Source organism: Varanus komodoensis, unplaced genomic scaffold (genome assembly GCF_004798865.1).
Source record: "Varanus komodoensis strain SLA01 unplaced genomic scaffold, ASM479886v1 scaffold36, whole genome shotgun sequence".
Taxonomy (NCBI): domain Eukaryota; kingdom Metazoa; phylum Chordata; class Lepidosauria; order Squamata; family Varanidae; genus Varanus; species Varanus komodoensis.
In genome coordinates, this window is record NW_025335873.1 from 10,186,772 (window position 1) to 10,207,375 (window position 20,604).

General features: G+C 60.3%; 1 protein-coding gene across 5 annotated transcripts in view; it reads right to left on the bottom strand.

Annotated features, from left to right (window-relative positions):
- Positions 1–610: 610 nt before the first annotated feature.
- The window catches only part of GRIN1 (glutamate ionotropic receptor NMDA type subunit 1), a 36,098-nt gene continuing 16,104 nt past the window's right edge, over positions 611–20,604 (bottom strand). For 2 of the 5 annotated variants that reach the window (XM_044440123.1, XM_044440122.1), the window contains 13 exons: positions 19,765–19,848; positions 18,925–19,060; positions 17,924–18,051; positions 17,292–17,456; positions 16,540–16,658; positions 16,052–16,164; positions 15,575–15,723; positions 14,497–14,654; positions 13,579–13,740; positions 12,863–12,972; positions 11,639–11,784; positions 9,025–9,135; positions 611–679 (listed from right to left, as the gene is read on the bottom strand). In XM_044440123.1, coding sequence (XP_044296058.1) covers positions 611–679; positions 9,025–9,135; positions 11,639–11,784; positions 12,863–12,972; positions 13,579–13,740; positions 14,497–14,654; positions 15,575–15,723; positions 16,052–16,164; positions 16,540–16,658; positions 17,292–17,456; positions 17,924–18,051; positions 18,925–19,060; positions 19,765–19,848 — 1,650 coding nt within the window. Of the gene's footprint in view, positions 680–8,515; positions 9,136–11,638; positions 11,785–12,862; positions 12,973–13,578; positions 13,741–14,496; positions 14,655–15,574; positions 15,724–16,051; positions 16,165–16,539; positions 16,659–17,291; positions 17,457–17,923; positions 18,052–18,924; positions 19,061–19,764; positions 19,849–20,604 lie in introns of those variants that run through there. The other 3 variants (XM_044440126.1, XM_044440124.1, XM_044440121.1) reach the window with 2 other exon arrangements.

The window sequence follows — 20,604 nt, forward strand, 5'->3', positions numbered from 1 at the left end:
AAGTCCCCGTCCACTCATGAGCTGGACGGTGGCCAAAGGGAAGGGGGGGCACAGCCCCCTCCTGGGGACGGACGATGGTGCCGCAGTATGTACAGGGGCGGCAGATCTCAGCCAAACGGAGCGAGAAGGAGCTGGCTCCCTCCGGGGCCGTGGGGTGGTGGCGATGCGCTGGCCCTCTGCGGGCGGTATGTACATGGCCCATCGGCCCGGGATGCAGATGGCCCTGCATTGTCTCTGATATGGCGCAGCACGTGAAAGGGCGGGGGGGGGGGGTCCAGGCATGCATGTCTGATAAAAAGGCGCCCTCCCTGTGGCAAAGCAGCCCAGTCTGCGGGGGAGCGTGGCCCGCCCAGCACGGTCCGCGTCCAGCTCAGAGCCGCCTGCTCTGCGCCCGCCGAGGCCTCGGGGAGACGCTGCGGGCAGGCGCTTGCTCCGGGGAAGGAGCCCGGCTCCCAGGCCTCGGCACTGCGGCCGGCCTCGGGGGGAAGAGCCTCCGGGGCTGTGCAGAGGGGGCGGTGCGGGCACTGCAGGCGGGCGGCAGCGGCTTCCCTTCGGCGTCTCCGGGTTCCGTCCCTTCCGAGCCGCGGACGGTGGCGGTGGCACCCGCACGTCACACCACCGTGCTGACTGAGGGGTCCGAGAGGTTGAGCTGCCCGGTGATGTCTGTGGGGTGGTACTGCTGCAAGAGACAAGCAGACAGATAGCGAGGGCCAGCGTTAGGCGGGGCTGGGTCAGGCTGCCGGCCGACTGCTGACGTGCATGCCCCTACGGGGATCGCTCAGGGATGATGCAACGGCCGCAGGTCTTAGAGGCAAGCGGGCGTCCGCCGAGCGCCCGGCTGCCCGCGGCCTCTCTGCCTCTCCGCCGGCAAGAGCGCGCCCGGCAGGCCGTGGGCACCTGCCCGCACGTGGCTCTTTTCCGGGGCAGAGGTGCAGGAGGAACGGGCTCCAGGAGGTGGTTCGGGCCGGTCCAGGGGCCGAGGTGGGGGCTCGCTCGTTGCCGGGAAGACTAGCTGGGCCGACACTGACCTCGCCCACCGCCCGGCGGCCTGCGTGGCTCTCCCCTCCCCCCTAGCGCCAGCACCCTGGAATTTGGCTTCCGTGGCGGGTGAGGAACAAAATGCGCAACTCGGTCGTTCGGTTTGTGATAAATCGGAAAGACAGTTGTTAAGGTGAAAATGCCAGCATGTGGTCATGGGGTAGAGACAGGGCCGGTGACGGGGTCTCTGCTGTCCCTCGCCGGAGGAGGCTGGTGCCAGCCCGCACGGAAGGCCAATCGGTTGCTCCGAGTGCTGCGCCCCGGCAGCAGGGCCGGGATCTGCCCTTGTCCTCCGCCCTCTGCCGGCAGATGCCTTTTGGGGCGATATGCGCCCGTCTCTGCCGCTTTCCTGGGCCGGGCAATTGAGTTCTTGGCCGATCAAGTCCACACCTGTTACTTTAAAAAAAGCCACCCGCACTCTGCCCCATCGCGATGGTTGGTGGCAAGCGTGGCCCGCGGGGACTGACGGCTGTGCCAGATCCCAGGCGGGCTGGCCTCCCCAAGGCTCGCGAGCCCCAGGGGCCGGGTGCTGGCGTGGCTGGACGGTTTTCTTGCCCTGGCGGACGGGTTCAAGCAGCAGCACGTGGGACTCCCCGAGTGCCACAGTCCTGCCCGGCCAGGCGCCAGCGCCTGCCCAAGGCCGCTTTTGGTTTAGTTTCGTGGTTTCTCGCCACGTGGCAGAGATCAAGGTTGGTGTCCCCCGGACCATGGATTAAAAACGTTTTGCCCTTGGCTCGCACCTGCCCGATCTCCGTGCTGTGACAGCAGAGAAATGCATCATCTCTCAGGGATTCCCTGGAGGACGGGAAGGGTGACACGACAGCATCTGGCGGCCCTTTTGCCACACTGCACTCGAGGGCCACCCGGCTTCCTCCTAGGGTGGCCACCACAACCAGTGACCAGCGACAGTCCTGGAGGTACATGCCAGACTCCGCCTCTCGAAGACCTACTCTCTCTCTCTCACTCTCTCTCTCTCTCTCTCTCTCTCTCTCTCTCTCTCGCTGGACGCTGAAAGGCATGTGCGCATCCGGTCGTCCGCGCCCCCCCGCCCCCCATCCGCGGGGCCTGCCGCTCTCCCCTTCCCTCGTCTGGCGCTGTCCCTGCCTCGGCCCTCACACGCCCTGGACAGTGCGGCCCCCCGATACAGGACTTCGGATACAGGACACAAGTGAATGAACATTCAGGACGAGAGCCCACCCTGTGCGGAGCAGCTCCTGAAGCCGGGGTCTCTACAGGGCTATCTGCCGCTCACGGACTCTGGGCGTGGTGACATCGCGGGGCTGTCTGTAGGGAGCAGGCGCGTCAAAGGGATTGTCTATTGCAGAGGCATCGGCTGCAGTTCCAGAGTTAAAGGCAGAATCGCATTTTGCAGAGAGCATCTCCCCTCGCCACAGTGCCCGATAGAAAGCTGTCTCCCCGCCCAACAAGCCTGCGACGCTCTGCCCTGGACGAGGCCGACCACCCCATGAGACATGGCATTCCCCATCCCACTCTGCACGCATGCAAGGTCATTTGATTCCCGCGGGACCGGAGTTTACATGGACCACCTTCCGCCTGCCTGCCTTGTCACGGGGGTCCCGGGATGGCGGCGCCAAACTGCACAACCGGGCCTCCGTCGTGGGCGCAGGGACTGTGTTCTTGCCGGTCCGTGCTGGCCCTGTGGCTCACACTGCCTCGCCAGAGCAGACCCCGGTGGGTCCGTGGGGCGAGCATCCTGGTCCAAATGAGGGGAGACCGGAGCTTTTGGAGACCCGAAGCGGGCCCTGATGCCGATGGCGGCCTCCACTGCCTGTTCTCACGCACAGACTGCCTCGCGCCACGGAGGCCGTTAAGCTAATCGCCACTGGCAGGCCTCTGCCCCATCGACCTGTGCGATCCTTGCACAGATTCATGTTGTCCCGTACGAAAATGGACTTTTCTTTGGTCAGCCCAGAACCTACCACAGAGCCAGTCCACCCGCAGATCCTGAATTCTAATTGCATGAAGGAAGGACACTTGTTTACGGAGCTTCTCTGCACGGCCTCTGCATGATGAGGCCGTTCAGTCTTGCTTTGACAAGCAGAATGCAACTCGCTTTCTCTCGCTCACTTTCTCTCTCGCTCATTCTCGCAGCTTCGAAGCCACACCTAGCACGTTCTCTGTGGAAGGCACTGCGTTTGCCACGTGGTGTGTGGAACATCCACAACTGATCTGCACATCCAAAGGCGGGGATTCTTTTGGAACAGTCATGCACAGCATGACCTGCTAAGCCGAATATCAGCCCGGTGACTTGCCGGGGATGCAGGGGAGCTGGTTTTGACCGTGGGGCCACCCAGGTGGGGCGGCTTGCACGTGGCCCGCCCCTGCACTAAATCTACCAGGAATGGGCCCTGCTTTGCTCTGGCTGCTCCGGGGGCTGCCTGTTGCCGGGGCCTGGCCAGGGCGGGGGCAGTGGCCATGTCCAGAGGGTGGTGCTAAGAGAAGGGCACACGGCCCTTTTGGGTGGCGAACAGCCTGGGTGCCCCACGTAGGCAGTGTTTAGTCCACCCAGCCAGTCAGGGGGCCAAAGGTGGCCCCTGTGAGCCCCTGTGGGGAAGCGGGCTGGGGCAGCCAGTCTCCTCATCTGGGGCAGCAGGCTGTGTGCTGGGCTAGGTTTCCTGGGGGTTGCAGCCTGCGGTGCAGACATGCGTGGGGCTGGGGGGGCTGATCGCTGGGGGAAAGTGGAGGGAAGCGGCAGCAAGAGGGAGGGGCGAAGAATGGCTGTGGAGCTGCTGCCCCCTGTGATTTTATTATCTTTTAATCCTGACTGGTTGGTTTGCTTATCTCCTTTTTATCTCCTTGGGGTTTAGTTTTAGTTGTTTCTGTTACTGCTCTCTCTCTTTTCTCCCTGTCTCGGAGTTGTGGGAGTTACTGCCATTGCTTTGGCTATTTTTGAGAATCCGTCAGCCATAGAATAGCAGAGTTGGAAGTGGCCCCAGAGCCACTGGGTCGAGGCTCCTGCTCCAAGCACCCTAAGAGAGGGTTGCCCAGCTCCCTCTCCAATGCCTGCAGTGTGGGAGAGCCCACAAACCAATTAGTCCCCTCGGCATCCTGCTCTAACAGTCAGGACATTTTTCTTGAAATCTAACCGGAACCTGGATTCCCGTAGCTTGCGCCTGTTATTCTGCACTCTGGGGTGATCGAGGAGATCCTGGCCTTCCACTTCGGACAATCTTTCAAGTACTTGAAGGGTGCTAGCATAGCTTCCCTCAGTCTTCCCTTCTCGAAACTAAACATGCCCAGTTCTTTCAATCTCTCCTTGCAGAGTTTTGTTTCCAGTCCTTGGTTCGTCCTTCTGCCCTCCTCTGAGCCCTTCCTGGCTTGCCCGCATCTTTCTTGGACTCCGGGCTGGACCGGACGGAGCACCCGATGAGGCCCCACCAGCGCCGCATGAAGGGAACTGGCACCTCGGGGGCTTTGGACACGGTGCGTCCATCGTGGGGTTGCTGAGCCATCTTGTGAGTGTGCATTTTGGCCTCTTCTCTTGGGGATCGAACTTGGCATTTGTCCCTGTCGAATTTCATTCTGTGCCTGTAGGCGCAGCAATCCAGTCTGTCACAATGACTTTGAATTTTGCTTCGGTCTTCCAGGGTGTTAGTGCCCCCTCCCAGGCTTGTGTCATCCGCAGATCTGAACAGCACTTCCACACCTCTTCATCCAAGTCATAAATAAAATGTTGGAGAGGCCTGGGCCCGGGACGGAGCCCTGCGGTACTGCACTGACCACCTCTCCCTGGTCTGAGGAGGTGCCACTGAGGGGCACCTGCTGAGTCCGATTCTGCAGCCAGGTGTGGATCCACCTGGAGTCGTTCCAACCAGCACACTTTTCCTGGTTTGCTGATCAGAATGGCATGGGGCATCTTGTTGAAAGCTTTGCTGAAGCCGAGAAAGCTTATGTGCACAGCACTCCCAGTCCACCATGAAGGTAATCTGATCAAAACGTGAGATCAGATTAGCCTGGCAGGTTTTGTTCTTGACAAATCCATGCTGGCTCTACTAATTACTCCGTTGTCTTCAAGGTGTTTGCAGGCAGTTTTATAATTTGCTCTGGAATTTTTCCAGGGACTGATGTCAGACTGACTGCTCTGTCGTTCCCAGATTCATCTTTCCCCCGCTTTTCTCCAGGCAGGGACAACATTAGCTCTTCTCCAGTCACCTGGCATGTCTCCTGCCCACCGGACGGGGGTTCGGAGAGTCCTTCCGCCAGCTCCCTCGGAACCGCAGAGTGCGGCTCACCAGGCCTTGCAGCTTCAGACTCCTTCAGAGGTAGGAGGTGTTGCTCAACCATTTGCGCCAATCCTGACCCTTCCTTTTGTACTTCGTTTCTGCCGGGAGGGCCACAGACCCGCTTTTGGGAAAGACGGAGCCAAAGCAGAAATTGCACACTTTGGCGCTTTCCTCCTCATCTGCTGCCCATTTGCCCCTCGCTGGGACGCCGAGCCGCCATGCCTCGCCCCTGCCTTGTACTGTTCGGGCACTTCGGAGGCTTCTTGTTGCTCTCGCCTCCCTCGCCAGCTCCGCGCGTTCCCAGCTTGAGCCTTCCAGGGGTCCTTCCTGCACTCCTGGGCCACCTGTCCGCACGCGCCTCTTGTCCCTCGGCTTCCCTTCCGCTTCCCAAGCACACCCCTTCTTGTTCCGAGGCCACCCAAAAGCCCTCTGTGGAGTCACGCTGGTTTCTTTCGTCGCCTTCTTCCGTTCTGTTTGTACTGGGGCCCTTAACACTGCTTTCTTCTGGGACTCCTTTTCTCCTTCATCATTGCCCCGAGTTTGTTCCAACTGGCTCTCCCAAAATGCGGAGCACCTGTGCTGCTGCACTCACCTGTCGTGCTCACTTTCCCCAGAGTTCCTGCAAGTTCTGCTTTATCCACTAAGCCACCCCTATTAGTCAGTGTTAAGTCAAGGAGAGCCGAGCCTCTAGTTCCTTCCTCCACTTTCTGTATCCACCGTGCACGGCAGGGATTTCTTGGGGGGAACACTCTGGGCAGAACTGGTCTCTCCACAGACACTCCCCATGACAGATTCCTCCCCGTGTGTTAGGAGTGCTTCCACTCGGAGGCGCTGCTCTTCCAGCTCTACTCTGCTATGGTTCTGTTTTGCCTATTTATCATTTTATCGTTGTGATTTCTTATTATTACGTATTTATATTCACCCCCCTGATGAAGAGTGCTTTTGAGGGAGGGTTGTTTATAAAAACAAAAATGGCAGGGCCCCGTCCTATGCCTGTGTCGTCCGAAGAAGGACCTCCAACTCGCAGCTGCTCTGCGGAGCTGCGGGATTCTTCCTGTCCATAAAGGCACACGGCTGAGCCCTGAGAGGAGCAGCTGGCCATCCTCTATCCTGGGATTCTTTTGAGGGCTCACTTCCGACCTGCCTCAGGACACACGGAGGGGCCACCAATGCTGTGCACGTGGCTCCCACGTGGCGCTCTTGTAGTGACCCTCTTCGTGGTGCTGGCGGCCTCTGGCGTCTCTTCCGCCATTAAAACCCGCAAGGGGCACAAAAATCGGCAGCGTCTGAAGCATTCGAACCGTAACAGGGTCCAAAGCGCCCCCGACGAGGCGGCATCCGCTGAGACATTGCGGGGCGCGGACCCGATGCGCACACGGCTCCGGGTGGCCGGGCAAGCGAGGCTGGCGCACTCGGGGGCTTTCAGACCCTGCACTGGCCCCGAGTGGGCTCAGTCGCCCTGGGCTGCTCCTCCCTGGATTGTGACACTCGCTCGCACCTGGGCTGCCCTGGGGCCCTCCGGAGTCCGCCTTGCAGGGCACTCCTGCACCGCAGCCGAGCCGGCAGCGCAAAGCAGCACCTGCCGCGTGTGCGATTCAAGAAGGGCAGCCTGGGCAGCCTCCTCCCCCCAAATCCCACGCCACTGGCCTTCATCCTGTGGTGGCTGCCACCTTGAATCTCCTGGGGATAATCCTGCCTCTGGGGAACAGGGGGCAGCAGCCGCATGCCCGATGCCTCATGCACAGGCACGGGGGCTTCCCAGCTGCTGAACGGGAGGTGGAGGGACCGCCGGTGGCAACAGAGGGCTTGGCGGCCGCCTTGCAGAGGGAGGGCGGAGGCACTGGCCTGCCACTCTCTTCCCGAGGCCAGGGATCCCTGCCCTGCTAGGCTGCAGCAGCTCCAGTGGATCGCTCCCACGCGTCCCGGGAGGTGGTGAGAGCGGTGGGCCTTGGCCGTCTGGCGGGAAAAGAAGTCTGTCTCCAAATTTGCAAGCAGCGGCTTAGTTCTCTCGGGTCATTGCTCCAGAGGGGCAATTTGCCTGGCCCACCCCAAGTCACAGGCTGAGAGAAAGAGGAACGGCATGGATCTAGGGAGCTCTCTTTCTGTGACAAGCCGGAGGGGGTGATGTTGCTCTGCACGGTTTTAGGCGCGGAGCCTCCTTGCTCTGCAGAAGCCACTCTCTGCGGCAGTTAATTCGGAAAGGAAATGCTCGTGCGGGCATCACCAGCTCTGGCGGGGAGACCCCCTCCCCGGACCCCGGATCAGTGGGAGCCGAGTGGGGCCACTTCGGGGTGTAGCGCCCCTGCCCCACTGGCTCCCCGCTCACGGCAACCGTGCGCCCTGTGGCTCCCTCTCCCCTGACCCTGTGGCGATGTGAGGGGGCCTCTGGTCCCCCCAGGCTGTGCCCCCAGGTGGTGTCAGGAGGATGCTCTGTGCCCCAGCCGCCTTCACACCGTCCTGATGGAGCCTGGTCCAGGACTCAGTGGCCAAAAAACAAAGAACCGCATCCTCCCCTAAAAGCGAGAGTGCAAAATCTTAAAGAAAAGGAACATTTTGAAGCTCACAGCAGGAGGTGCTTTGGGGAGCTAAGTCTTGGAGTTGCCTGGCACAAAACAAATTGCGTTTCCTGCTTGCCGGATGATCGGGCATGCAGCCAGAGGCATCAGCTGGGCCTCATGCAGACGGGCAGGTGCCCGGCCCGGCCCGGCCCGAGCGTGCAGCCCCTCCCCTCGGCCGGAGGGGTGCTTGAAAGCAGGAAGCTCACAGCCAGCAAGCGTTTGGACGATGATGCTCCCGCAGGAGACGGCTTGTGCCAAGATGGAATATCACTTTGGCTTTGGATTTGGCTCTGTGCCTTTCTTTCTTTTTCTTTCTTTCTGGTTTGGCTGTGTTTTGGATTTTTCCCCCAAAACAATCAGGACTAGCATTTGCTCTCTAAGCTGCTGTACCACATCATCTCTGACTCTGTTTTGCGCTGCTCTACCCACGTACTTTGTAAGTGGAGACAGATTTTGTCCCTTGTACACAGAAGACTAAATTCTGGAGGATTCCTCTCTCTCTCTTTTTCCTTTCACAATCACAAACGAAAGCCACAGTAAAGGATGTGAGAAACATGGCCCATAGTGGAGTGAGACATTGCCCAAATCAAACTGGTGCAGAATTGTGGGGGGTGGGTGGGGGGAAGAGTAGGGGTGGGGGTGACTGTTTTAGGCATACAATGACAAAGAAGCACAGGAACACTCAGAAAATGGGGAAGGGTCACTTAGTTTTTTTTAAAGTTGGCATCAACAGGGGGAGGAAACTTTAAACCACATTTCCAAGGAGAATAAAATTAAAGAGTCTAGTTCAAAATAAACGAAGCACAACAAAACAAAACAAAAAAACAAGAACGAGAAACTCACTGCTGCGCTGTCATCTCCAAACTCTTCACAAGACACTACAACGCAGTCAAGACCTTCCTTGCCCTCCCGGGCTCTGAAACTTTTGGAAGGACACGGGAATGACCGACTGACCGACTGACCGACTGACTGACTGACCGACTGACTGACTGACTGACTGACCGACTCTTGACGGACATGAGGCTATGGTAGGTTACACTGGCAGCTTCGGGATGGGGTGTGTGGTAGTTGATGGGATGGCAGAAGAGAGAGAGAGAGAGAGAGCGAGAGAGACTGAGAGAGAGAGAGAGAGCAAGAGAGAGCGAGAGAGAGAAAGAGGGCATAATCGTTTTGCTTCCTCTTACCGTATCTTTGGATGACCTACGTCTCTTGAAGCTGGAGGCCAGGGTGGAGGTGATGGACCTAAAAGTGGCTTTCTTTTTAGGGTCTGGTTCTGCTCTACCACTTTTTCTATCCTAAAATGAATATGTATATAAGCGATTAGATCTCCAGCGGGTGGCTTGGACCTTCACACCTAGATGAACACTGCCCCACGTCACGATCCTGGGGTTTGTCCTTCCTCCTTCCTCCTCTTTCTTAAGTTGTGGCTAAGGCAACGCCTGAGAGGTCCTGCGACTGTCCGTCCCAAAGCACAGCGGCCCTGGCGCCTGGTGGGGGGGCACGGGGGCCAGCGCATCGCTGCGGCTGCGTCGGAGCGACTTCGGAGAGAGCTGAAGGAGCCGGCCCCGCGGGCAGCGTGGGGCAGCGTGGGGCCTGCATCTGCTCTGCGGGGGCCAGCAGCCTCGGGGCGAGGGCGGCTCCCCAGGAGAGCCCTGGCGGGAGCCGGAGGCCTCCGGGGCCCCTCCGTGGGCAGGTTGTCCCTGCCCCTTCCTGCCAAGGCTGTTCTGGCTAGAGAGAGAGTGGAGACACTTGCACCTACCACTAAATAAAAATGCTCGGGGCCTTTTCTGAAGGTGAATCCTACGGCCACAAGAGAGAGAGAGGACTGCATTGAAAGAGAAGGTCATTGTATGTTAAAAAAAAGGTATTCCAAAAATTCCAATGATGCTTGGTGCAAAGCTTGAGCTGTATTGTAAAGGAAAGCAAACAAACGGAAAACCCAACAAAAGAGATATCGAAACGAAAAGTTCTGAAACGAGGACGAGAAAGGAAAGAAGCTAAGCGTTAGGCTTGGGATGATGTTAGGGATGGCTGGAACTCAAAGGGACAGAAGAAAGGAAAAAGCGGGAAGCCGCTTGGCGGCGGCGGCCAGGCCTGGTCGGCACACGCGGGAGCCGCCGGCCCGCCCGGGGCGGGGGCAGCCTGTCCCAGCGCCGGGATTCTCCCCATCTCCCCCGAGCCCCTGTGAGTGGAGGGTCCAACCAGGTCTGGCTCTGCCAGCCCAAGCTGGGGGTGACCGAAATGTATCCCGCTGGAGTGCGCGGGATACATTTGCGCCTCCTCTTCAGTCTGTCGGCTCTTTCGGCACACATGCACAGAAAAAAAAGCCAGCGAGAGGATGGGATGAGATGACTGGGTTTTGGTTTTGGTTTGGTTTCGGGTTTCTTTGGTGCCTTCCCATGGCATCGCTGAAATAGCCACGGCAAAACTGTGATTTCCCCAGGAAACAAAATGAAACAAAAAACCCGTTATAGAGATATTTGCTTTTTGTTTTTTTCTTGAACAAAGAAATCTTTCCACTTGCCTACCTTCTAGCAATGTACCAGATACTAGTGGTCTGAGGAATCCTCCTGTGAAAAAGTCTTACATTGTCAAACGGATCTCTTTAGCATAGTCCCCTGTTTATTTATAACCCACGGGGTGGCATGCTTGGCTGGCAGCCCCAAAGATTCTTCCCCCCAATGACCCAGGGAAGGATTTTTTCTAGAAAGTTGGCAAGTGAAAAATGGCAGTGACTACTGTGCTCTGCTTTCCTGTGGACTCGACCCGTTGGACCACTGCCTCGGGTGGGGGGGAGGGAGCGGGGAGGCAAGGGGCGAACCGATGGCCTGTCTGGGTTGCGTGCGCTCGCCTGCCTGGTGGGATTCTGCGCCGGCTTGCCCTGCTCCCCTGGCGGGAGCGCAACCCCTGCAGGACTCCGAAGACCTTCCGCTGGGACCCGCCTGCGTCTCCGCTCGTGGCAGAGCCCTCGGCCACGTGTGGCCCGGCACAGGCAGAGCCCGCACGGTTCCTTCACGTGACGGCCCCTGGGGACCTGCTAGGGACGGCGGCAGCGACCCGGGCTGCAGGGCTGCTTGTGCCCTGACGCGCCGCGTGCTTTCGGCACCGGGGCTGGCTCCGCTCGTGCCCGGCTGATCCTCCACCTTTCGCTTGGGAATTTGGCGAGCTTCTTGGCCGAGACTGGGCGCCGAGACCGGATTTACGGAGCCAAGTTCTGCCAGTCTCTTACTTAACTGGAGCCCTTTGCAGGCCACGGAAGGGAGCGACCGAAGTGGCGCCAGCTTTGTGGATGGCCCAGATTCCCGGAGTGCCAAAGGATGGCCCGGGCGGGGGCGGCGGCTGTGTGGCCACCGCCAGCGTCACAGGGAGGCAGGAGCATGGGGCTCTCCGCCTTGTGGCCTGCAGGGGCTTTCGGAGGATCGGGGGGCTGCTGGGAATCTGTCCCCTGTTCCCTGGATTCGGCTGGAAAAGGACGGAAAAGGGAGGCACGCCCTGGAGAGCAGTTGCTGGCCCAGCGCCTGGCTGGAGGTGGCCGCGTGCGGGGACCTGAAGGATGCACAGCTCGCCTCCCGGGAGGAGCAGCGCCGGAGGCCGGGACCGGGCGCAGGGCTGAGCAGGGCCAGCGGCTGGCTTGCCTGGGGGGCAGGGGAGGGGGCTGCAGAGAGGGCTGCTGGGAATCTGTCCCTGTGCTATTCCCACATAGCACCATAGTCACTGGTTGGGTGAAGTAATGGGAAACAAAACTAAAAAAAAAACCGCACCTGTTTTGGAGGTTTTCCCTAAAACGGACTGTCCTACCTGCAGGTTTTTCCGCCACACATTAACAGCCGCAAACGCCAGTTGCATCTGCTTCCTCCGGGCGTCTTTATGCCTTTTGTATGCTATTTCTATGAATATTAAAAATATCCCGGCCACAATACCTCCAGCCACCAGCATGAATACACCTGAAAGAAGCAGGAGAGTTAGCACCAAGGATGGGGAGGGCAGGACCCCCCTCTGCCTCCCCCTCCGCCTTCCCTTCGGTACAGGGAAGGTGGGGCAGAATTTGCAGCTGCCCTCGAGGGACAGATGCCCCAGAAATGCTCGCATTGCCTAGAGCAAGGGCAGAGCCGGCTGCGGCAGGTGCCTGACGGCCAACGCCTGCACCAGCCCCCCAGACCCCTGGAGCAGTTGCTCTAGAATAACAGAAGAGCAGGAAGAACCGCGCTGGCTGCCAGCCAAAGCGGTGCTTAGGCTGGGCTCTCGCTTCCGTTGCCTCTCTGAGAGGCCGCCTCACACCGCCCACTCCTGTCGGGATCAGGGCCGGAGAGCGCCTGCGGGTGCCTTCGGTACCAGGAGCCCCTTGGCAGGCCCCTGCAGGCGACACCTGGGCCACAGTCACGCAGTGCCGCTGGAGGCCCGTGACTGGCACAAAGGGCTTCCTGGCACTGCTGCTCTTGGCCACAGCCACGGACGGGGTCTCTCGTGCGCCGGCCTCTGCCGCACCATGCCTTGGGCCTCGCTCCCGCCCTGCTCCGCTCGTTCCCGCCTTGCTCCGGTTCGCTCCTGCCTTGCTCCGGTTGGGTACTGCATCCCCTTGCCCTGCTCCTGGGGGTCCTTGCTTGCTCCAGTTGTTCCTGCCCTGCTCCAGCCCCCTTGTGCCAGGACCACCCTCGCGTGATGGTCTTCCGGGCACCAGACCACCGGACTGTTTCTGGACTGTGCTTTCTCTCTCCCCTCTATAGTTCTGGATTCCCTGCTGCTGCGACCCCGACCCTGGACGGTTGGCCACGCCAGGCGGCAAGACCTCGCTTTGCATCCACACCCTGCTCCCGGCGCGCTGCCCATCTCTGCCCACCCACGTCCCGGCCCCCCCACCACCCCTGGCGCGGCTCTTCGTGTCTCTCGGGGTGGCACTGGCTGGGATGGAAGGACGGCTTATGCAGAGCACGGGGAAAGGGACACCCTGTCGGCGTTCCGGTCAGAACGACCTCTTGAGATGCTCAGGGACTCCCGTCGGGAGGACAGGTGAGAGGAACCAACCTGCCATGTTTTCAAAGGTGAGCGTTGCTGGGGCGTTGCTTCGGGAGTCGCACTCTTGATACCTCACCCAGGTCTTGTCCAGCTCCTCCATGAAGCCGTTCTCGTGGAGGCTGCAAGCAGAAGGCGAGCGCACGGAGGAGTCACGGGGCAGGTTCCCTGGGAGAGGCCGGCCTAGCGGTGGCGGAACGGGCAGGGGCAGGGAGGGCCCGCTGACCTGCCCCGGGGCCCCTCCTGTGTGCCGTGCGCTGGGCTTCCCAAAGGGGCACATCATAAAGTGGAGCACTGGAGGCGCGGGCCACTCCTACGCCGCGGGCAGGAGCTCATGCGCCGTGGGTTCGGCGGGCCCTGGCCCTCAGGGACGCCTTGCACGCTGCTCTCCCAGGAGCGCCGGGCCTGAGCAGGACTCCTGATGGCACCGCACGGGCAGGCGGCGCCAGGCCGGCTGCACGGGGCAGGGCGGGAGCAGTGGCCCGCCAGAGACCCTTCTTTCTTTAGCATCACTGCCCTAAACTGCGGAGAGGTGAGATCGAGAAGGGTCCCCCAGAGAGGCGCTCTCTCAGAGGAATGGTGGGCACGGCTCCTGGGCTGCTCCTGGGGTCATTTCTGCCGCAACTTCAGCTCGAAATCCAGCCCGCTCCTCCACCTGCTCCGCAAGCACCCTGCATGCACCCCCTCGGCGCTCAGGCATTCCCAACAGGAAGTGGCACGGTACGGACTTGAGGATGGCCAGAGAGACGTTCTGCTTCCAAGGGCTGTCCTTGCGCATCCCGATGCCGAAGCCTGAGCGGAAGAACAGCTCCCCCGTGGTCACCAGGTCGCACTTCTGCGAAGCTTCGAACTCCAGCACGGCTGAGTCCCAGATGAACGCATGGAGCTTGCTGCGGGGAGGGAGAGGTTAGCTTGCCCAGTGGGCGCAGAAGCACCCACACTTTCAGGGACCGAAGGCATGTCGAAGCCACTCGCTGCGCCCCGGACATAATTCAGTGTGCGCCCCGGCCCTCTCTCTTCTCGACCAGGCAGGCCCGAGCCTTTTCTCGCGCTTCCCTGCACAATATGAGCTGCTCTGTCTGACCTCCTTCTGGGGACGGGGCCCGTCCGTGGGGCTCCACGTGTGGCCGCAGCACCGCGTTGCGTGGCTCCCCCAAGGGCGCCCCTTTCCTGAGAGCCTCGTGCGCGGAATCTGCCAGTGCCGCACGCCGGGCTGCTCATACTGGACTGTCTGCCGGGCCTTCGCTCTCCTAATCCGTGATCGCCAGTTTGGACACTCATGTGGGGTTTCTGGTCCCGTTATGCAAAGCTGCGCGCATCCTGAAAGCCGCTTCCCTTTTGACTGCTCGTCTGCCCTGTCTGGAGCTCTGGGTAGGGGCTCAGTCCCCCGACTGCTCACCCCGAGCACCAGAGCATCTAGGGAAGCGTGGGGCCTCGCGGGGCCTCGGGCCGCAGTGGCAGCTGCGGTTGCCCGTGGCTTGGCTCTCCTGCCCAGGGCTTAGTCGTGGGCCGACAAAGGGAGGCGCCAGTCCCTCACCGGAGGGCAGGATCACTCGAGGGAACGGCGAGATGCTGCCAGGTCACCGGTCCAGACACCCCCGTGCTCCCCGGGCGGCCAAGGGCGGCCGTGCGGCGCCCTCACTCACTTGTCGCGGACGGCCTGGATGGCTTCGGCGGCGCTCTCGTAGTTGTGCTTCTCCATGTGCCGGTACATGGTGCTCAGCTCCACTTGCCGTCGGAAGTAAATGTCCACCGAGCTTTGCTTCACGGTGGCGTAGATGAATTTATCCGAAGGGTTTCGCAGCTGGAAGCCAGAAGCAAGCAGGCCTGGCTTAGAAACTGCGACTCGGACTTGGTATGCGGGAGTCAATTTGGCGGGGGGGGGGGGACGGGGGCTGATGAAGAGCTTCCGCTCCTGGGTGAGAAACGCTCCCACATTTCTGAATTGCCCATTTTTCTCTCTTGCCACTTAGACAAAGAGCAAAACTACTTCAACAAAACCATTTCGCCAACTTATAGTTACCTTTTTTAATGTAAAGATATGCTTCTGGGTGGGGCATATCGACTCTACACGTTTCAGATCTGCTCTTTATCAGTTTAATTGTCAGGGCTACCCCCAAGAAAATTAGGAAATTACAGTTTGCTGAGATTGCAAAGAATTATGTTAAGGTATCCTTGGAATAAAATTGATATGGGCCACAGCACTTCAAAAAAAAAAAAAAAAAAAAACAGACTAGGAATGATTCAGATTATACTTGCCTATATCTTAAAAAGTGAAAGTGTAGAATGTTAATCGCAATCACAAGATATTCTTAACCGCCTCCTCCCACCCACTCCCCAAATTAGCGTTCTCAGGATAATTTGAAGCAAAGGAATGGCTGTGAGACAGTTTAAATTTGTGCTGTGGCTAAAATATTGGGATTTTGCATTTAAATATCTCACTGGCCTTTCAGTTAGAATTCTAAATTCAACATGAAAAGAAAAAACTTCAAAAGTTTGCATCTGAGTTTGGTAAATAGGCTGAACTTTGGTTTGGACGGATCCACCTGTTTCTTCTCCCCGCAGGACATTCAGGAAGGAGGGGCGCCCTGGCTTGCCGTGGCACCTTCTGCCCCTTTCCTCGTGGCCTGCCCCTGTGAGCGGGGGCGCCCGGCCGCTCGGTCTCTCGCCAGCAGGCGCTCGCCCGCCCCGGCACGCGGCACGCGGCACGGCCGCCGCACTCACCCTGGGATCGTTGATGCCGGTGATCCGTTCCTCGGGCCTGTCCAGCACCAGGAAGGCAGCCAGGTTGGCTGTGTACGAGGCCACGATGATCATGGCGAATCCGGCCCACACCATTCCCAGGATGCGAGCCGAGAAACTCCGCGGGGCGCCTGGAAGGCAAGCGCAGCAGCAGGTCAGGCGCAGTGACTGTGTGAGCGAGCGAGCGAGAGGGAGACCCTGAAGGGGCTGAACCGGAACGTGTGTCCACAGGTCAAGCGCATGCAAGCAGCAGACCGGAAGCGCGTGGGCGCTGCTCTGCGATCCAGGCCAGCGCACGGGAGAAATCCAGCTGCAGTGCCGGGCACACCGCTTGCTGTGACTGCCTGGCCCCGCTGGGGCCCTGCCTGCCGAGCCCCCATTCCCTGCACACGGAGGCCCCCCGGAGGTGGTGGCCGGCCCCCCCGGCTCCCATGGGCTCCCACCCCGCCGCAAGCTCACCTTCTCCGATGCCGGAGTTCAGCAGGACTCCCCAGGAAAACCACATGGCGGACGAGAGCGTCAGGGCATCCTCTTCCTCTTCCTCGCTGTTCACTTTAAACCGGCCAAACGGGCTGCGGGGGAGAAGCCCGGCTGGTCAGGGTCGCCAGGGAGATCTGCTGCGGCGAGCACCCGGGAGCCCCAGGGGGCCAGGCAGAGAGCAGCTCTCCTCCCGAGAAATCCCGGATGCTGGGGCAGGGGACGGCGCTTCAGTGGTCTGCAGAGCTCCTTCCGGCTCACGACCAGTGGGTGGCGGGTGAGCGATGCTCGATTCATCTCAGGCAGGCCTGTCCAGACCAGCCACGTGTGTGATGCGTGGAACAGGCTGGGCTGGGGGGGGCACCCTTTCTACCCTAGGCCTCAGCCCGTGGCGTTTCCCGCACGCCTCTCCGCGTGGCCCAGCTCCCGCCCCTGGGGGCCTCCGCTTGAGACCACGGGCCGGCGGTTACCTGAAGCGGTCCAGGAGGTAGAGCATCACGGCCACCACGTGCACCGAGAGCCCCACCAGGAGCCACAGCGTGCTCTGGAACGGCTGCATGAACGAGTCCAGCGTGCTGCGCGGGATTTCCTGGAACACACACCAGAGGCGGGCATCGCAGGCGCGTCGCGGAGGCGCGTGTCCAGCGGTATCACGCAAACGGGCATGAACGCCCACACAGCTTCACGGTCCGTGGTCGAGAAGCCCAGCGCTGGTGGTCCAGCTCGAACAAGGGTCAGGACACGCTGGATCAGACCCACACGGCCTCTTCCCGCTGCTTCTTTCCCCCAGGTGCCCTCCAGGTGTCTCGGGAAAGGGCCCGGAGGGCCCGGTCGCCTTCCCCGCCTGCCACGCTGCTCTCCCCACCCGCTGGCCTTCAGTGACGGACAGTGGCGGAATGTGGACTTTTCGGTCAAGATACGCGCATGTTTTTTGGAAGAGCCGGAATGCAGGTGAGCCTTTGCCCACACATCCTCCCGGAGGCCTGCCGGCCAGTGCCGCGCCTGCCGTCCCTCCCGCTCGGGAGCCACCTTTGCTCTTTGCCCCAGCAGCGACTGGGATGACTCACCCACCGCGGCCAGGCTCCGGCACAGGCCTGCCCAGGGCGAATCCTCCCCCCGGCCTCCAGTGCAGGGCCCCTTCCTGCCCCGCCAGGATGTGCAGCGGCTGCTCTCCGCATGCTGGGCTGCCCTGGCCAGGGGCCTCCGTGTGCCCGTGAGTTACCTTTTTCACGAGGATGGTGAGCCCCTGGTACTTGAAGGGCTTGGAGAACTCGATGTACTGGGCCCGCTCATTGTTGATGGTCAGCGGCGCCACGATCATGTCGGCCTGGCCGCTCAGCAGCTCCCCCATCATCCCGTTCCACTCCTTCTTGTTGCTGTTGTTCACCTGCAACGGTCACCCGGGGGGCTAGCGGGCCTCCTTTGGCAAGCGCCGCGGGCTCGTCACCCGGCGTGGGCGCTCCGAAGTGCCCGGGAGCCGAATGTCGCCGACCCGCCTCTCCTGCCGTGCCTGAGCCCCTCACGCCCGCCCGGCCTGCGAGCCGCGGCTTGCTGGGACCCGTACACAAGCTGCAGCCCTGCGGGGGGGGGGGGGGTCTCTGCTTGGTCCACGGGGCGACGGTGCTGCTGCTCCTCCGGCCTGCCGGTCCAGCTCCCTGCTCGGGCCGCTCAGCTCAGGTCCTGCGCCCAAAGGTGCCGCGGGCGCAGGGAAGTCTCCAGCGGCACCCGCCCTGCGGCACCTGCCTCCGGCCCCACCGGCGATCTACTCCCCAGCAACCGGGCAGATGGTCGCTGGGCAGGGTCCCCTCGCGTCTACCCACGGCGAAGGGAGAAGGGAACCGTGTCCCTACTTACCCGCTCTTGGGTGCCAAATTTACCATCGCCCACGAGGTGGACTTCGTACGTGAAGTTCATGGTCTTGGCCAGCTTGATCAGCAGGTCGATGCAGAAGCCGTAGCAGCACAGCATCACGCTGGGGCGGCCTGGGGGCACAGGGAGAGCAGTCCCGGAGGGGCAGCAGGACCGGAGCGGGTGGCCAACCGCGCCCCCATCCCGGGCCCACCTGCGGAGTCCGGCAGCTCATTAGCTGGCCAAGCCGTGGGTTTGCTCAAGGAGGCACCGAGTCATGGGAAATTTGCATCAGTAAGAAAAACTGATATGCTCAGGCTGGGACCTTCCTAGCAGCAAACTTGGGCTGAGTTTTCTGTATTCGGAATTTCAGAGCCAAGCTTCAAATTGCAAAACCAGGCCGATTCACCTGTCGGGGAAAATCTTTCCTCCGCAAGGACAAACGGACCAAGGAAAACTGTTCTATCCAAAGGTCTGTTAAAGCTTTTTTTTTTAAAGCCTTATTTGTTTACGCGACAAATAAGGGAGGAGAAGCGTCTTGCATGAAGGGATAGCAGAAGAAGAGAGCAAGATCAGGACACTGGCCGTGAGGAACGCGCAGCCCAGCGACTCCGGGCTGAGCCTCTCCTCACTCCCAGACTGAGGAGGGCCGACGGCACTGCCGAGACGGGGCCTGCTCCTGAGGTCGACCCCTTGACGTACCGAGGCCTCTCGGCTGGGCCATCCTCTTAGCGTGACACCATGCCACGGGGTCCGTGCCCACCCGTCTCCATCTGCTCCACAGAATCCTGCCCCACACCCCGGAATGGCCCGCTTCGCAGTGACGGGCTGGCTGATCTCGAGGCCCGTGGGCCTGTGGCCTCCGGCCTCCGCAGCGCCTGCCTGGATCGGAGTGTGGCCGGGCATGCGCGGAGGGCTGCCCCGGAGGGGGGTGGCCCCGGCCCCGCCCCAGGGGCAGCTCAACTGCCGTGGCTCCCAGAGGCGGTGCCCCCCACGCCGAGCGCTACCTGGCATGGTCTCGTTCGGCCCGGTGCAGAGCACCTGCTGCACCAGCCCCCCCGTGCTGTTCAGCAGCGGCTTGCACTTCCCGTCCGCCAGGGTCGGCTTCACGTAGACAAACGGCTCCTGGTGGATCGTGACTATCTGGCGAGAGAAACGGAAGGCCGTCACTTGCGGGACGAGAGCCGTCCTTCGGCCCGGAGACGTGCCAGGAGGGCGTGGGGGCAGCGCCTCCGTGGCGAGGGGCGCGGTGGAGGCCGCAGGGTGCCCACGGCTCCAGGGCGGTCCAGGCTGCCCCCGTTGCACGGGTGCAAGAGGTGCCTCGCCTCCCGCTTCGCTTGCGTGACCTCCGCTGGGGGGCCGTCTCGCCCTTCCCCTTGCCACTGGTCCTGAGATGCTCAACCCCAAGTGATGCGAGTCTGGCTCATGGGCCCTTCGGAGCATCTCGGGGCAACTGTGCGATTAGCGATTGGACTGATAAATTCTATTTGTTTTCGCCAATTTAAGCAATTATTTTTACCAATTGGTAAAAGCACTGTTCCCAAACTAAGAGGCCCTCTTTAATTTGTGTTCAGCTGATAAGTTTGTATGATAGAAGAGCCATCATCTTGGAGGAGGAGGAGGAGGAGGAGGAGGAGGAGGAGGAGGAGCATATGCCCTTCTAGTGGCTGCAGCGCAGCAGCCCTCCCTCGCTCCCTCCCTTGATGCTTTGTCTGTCTCTGCGCCTGGTGCATCAAGGCATTGTCTCACATGCCATTGCAAATACGTGTGCACAAGCACAGGCACACACACACACACACACACACACACACACACACACACACACAGCCCATGGACGTAGTGCATACCTTCAGTTTCGTAGACATTTCGTAGCCCTGCGGGGTTTCCGTTTCTCCTCCCGGCCAGATTATCTTGCGGTCATTGGGCAGGAACTGTGGAGGTGCAAAGGCAACGCTCTGGGTGACCTGCGTACAGCCTGCAGCGCACCTCACAGGTAACTGCACGGCCATCCACAACTGGTCTATTGTGGGCAGCAGTCCAAATTCTGGACCTGCGTTTGTGTATGCTGCTGGTCCACTGCGAGAGCCTGGAAATGGGCAGAGTTCCGTCCCTCTGCTGTCTCTTCTAAACATCTCGGTTGACGGTTGGAATGTGTTTAGAAGGGGCAGAAAGGATGAGCTGTGCAGGAAAAGCTGCTCAAGGGGGGCTTTTTCAAAATCGCCCACTTTTCAGTGGAACTTTAGCCCTCTATTAGGGTTGGGGGTGTGCACGAGGGTAGGGTTAGGGATAGAAAAAGGAGGTGTCCTGGCATGGATTTGATGGTTGGAATGCGCTTAGAATGGGCAGAAATGTTGAGCTGTGCCGAAAAACCCTCTCAAAGAAAGCTTTTAAAAAATTGCATTATTTTCAGTGGAACTTTAGCCCTATATTAGGGTTAGGGCTGTGCCCCAGGGTAGGGTTAGGGTTAGAAAAACGAGCTGTCCTGGCATGGTTTCGACGGTTGGAATGTATGTAGAATGGGCAGAAATGATGAGCTGCACAGAAAAAGCCACTCAAGGGAGGCTTTTTCAAAATCGCCCACTTTTCAGTGGAACTTGAGCCCTATATTAGGGCTAGGGCTGTGCCCCAGGTTAGGGTTAGGGTTAGAAAAACGAGGTGTCCTGGCATGATTTCGACGGTTGGAATGT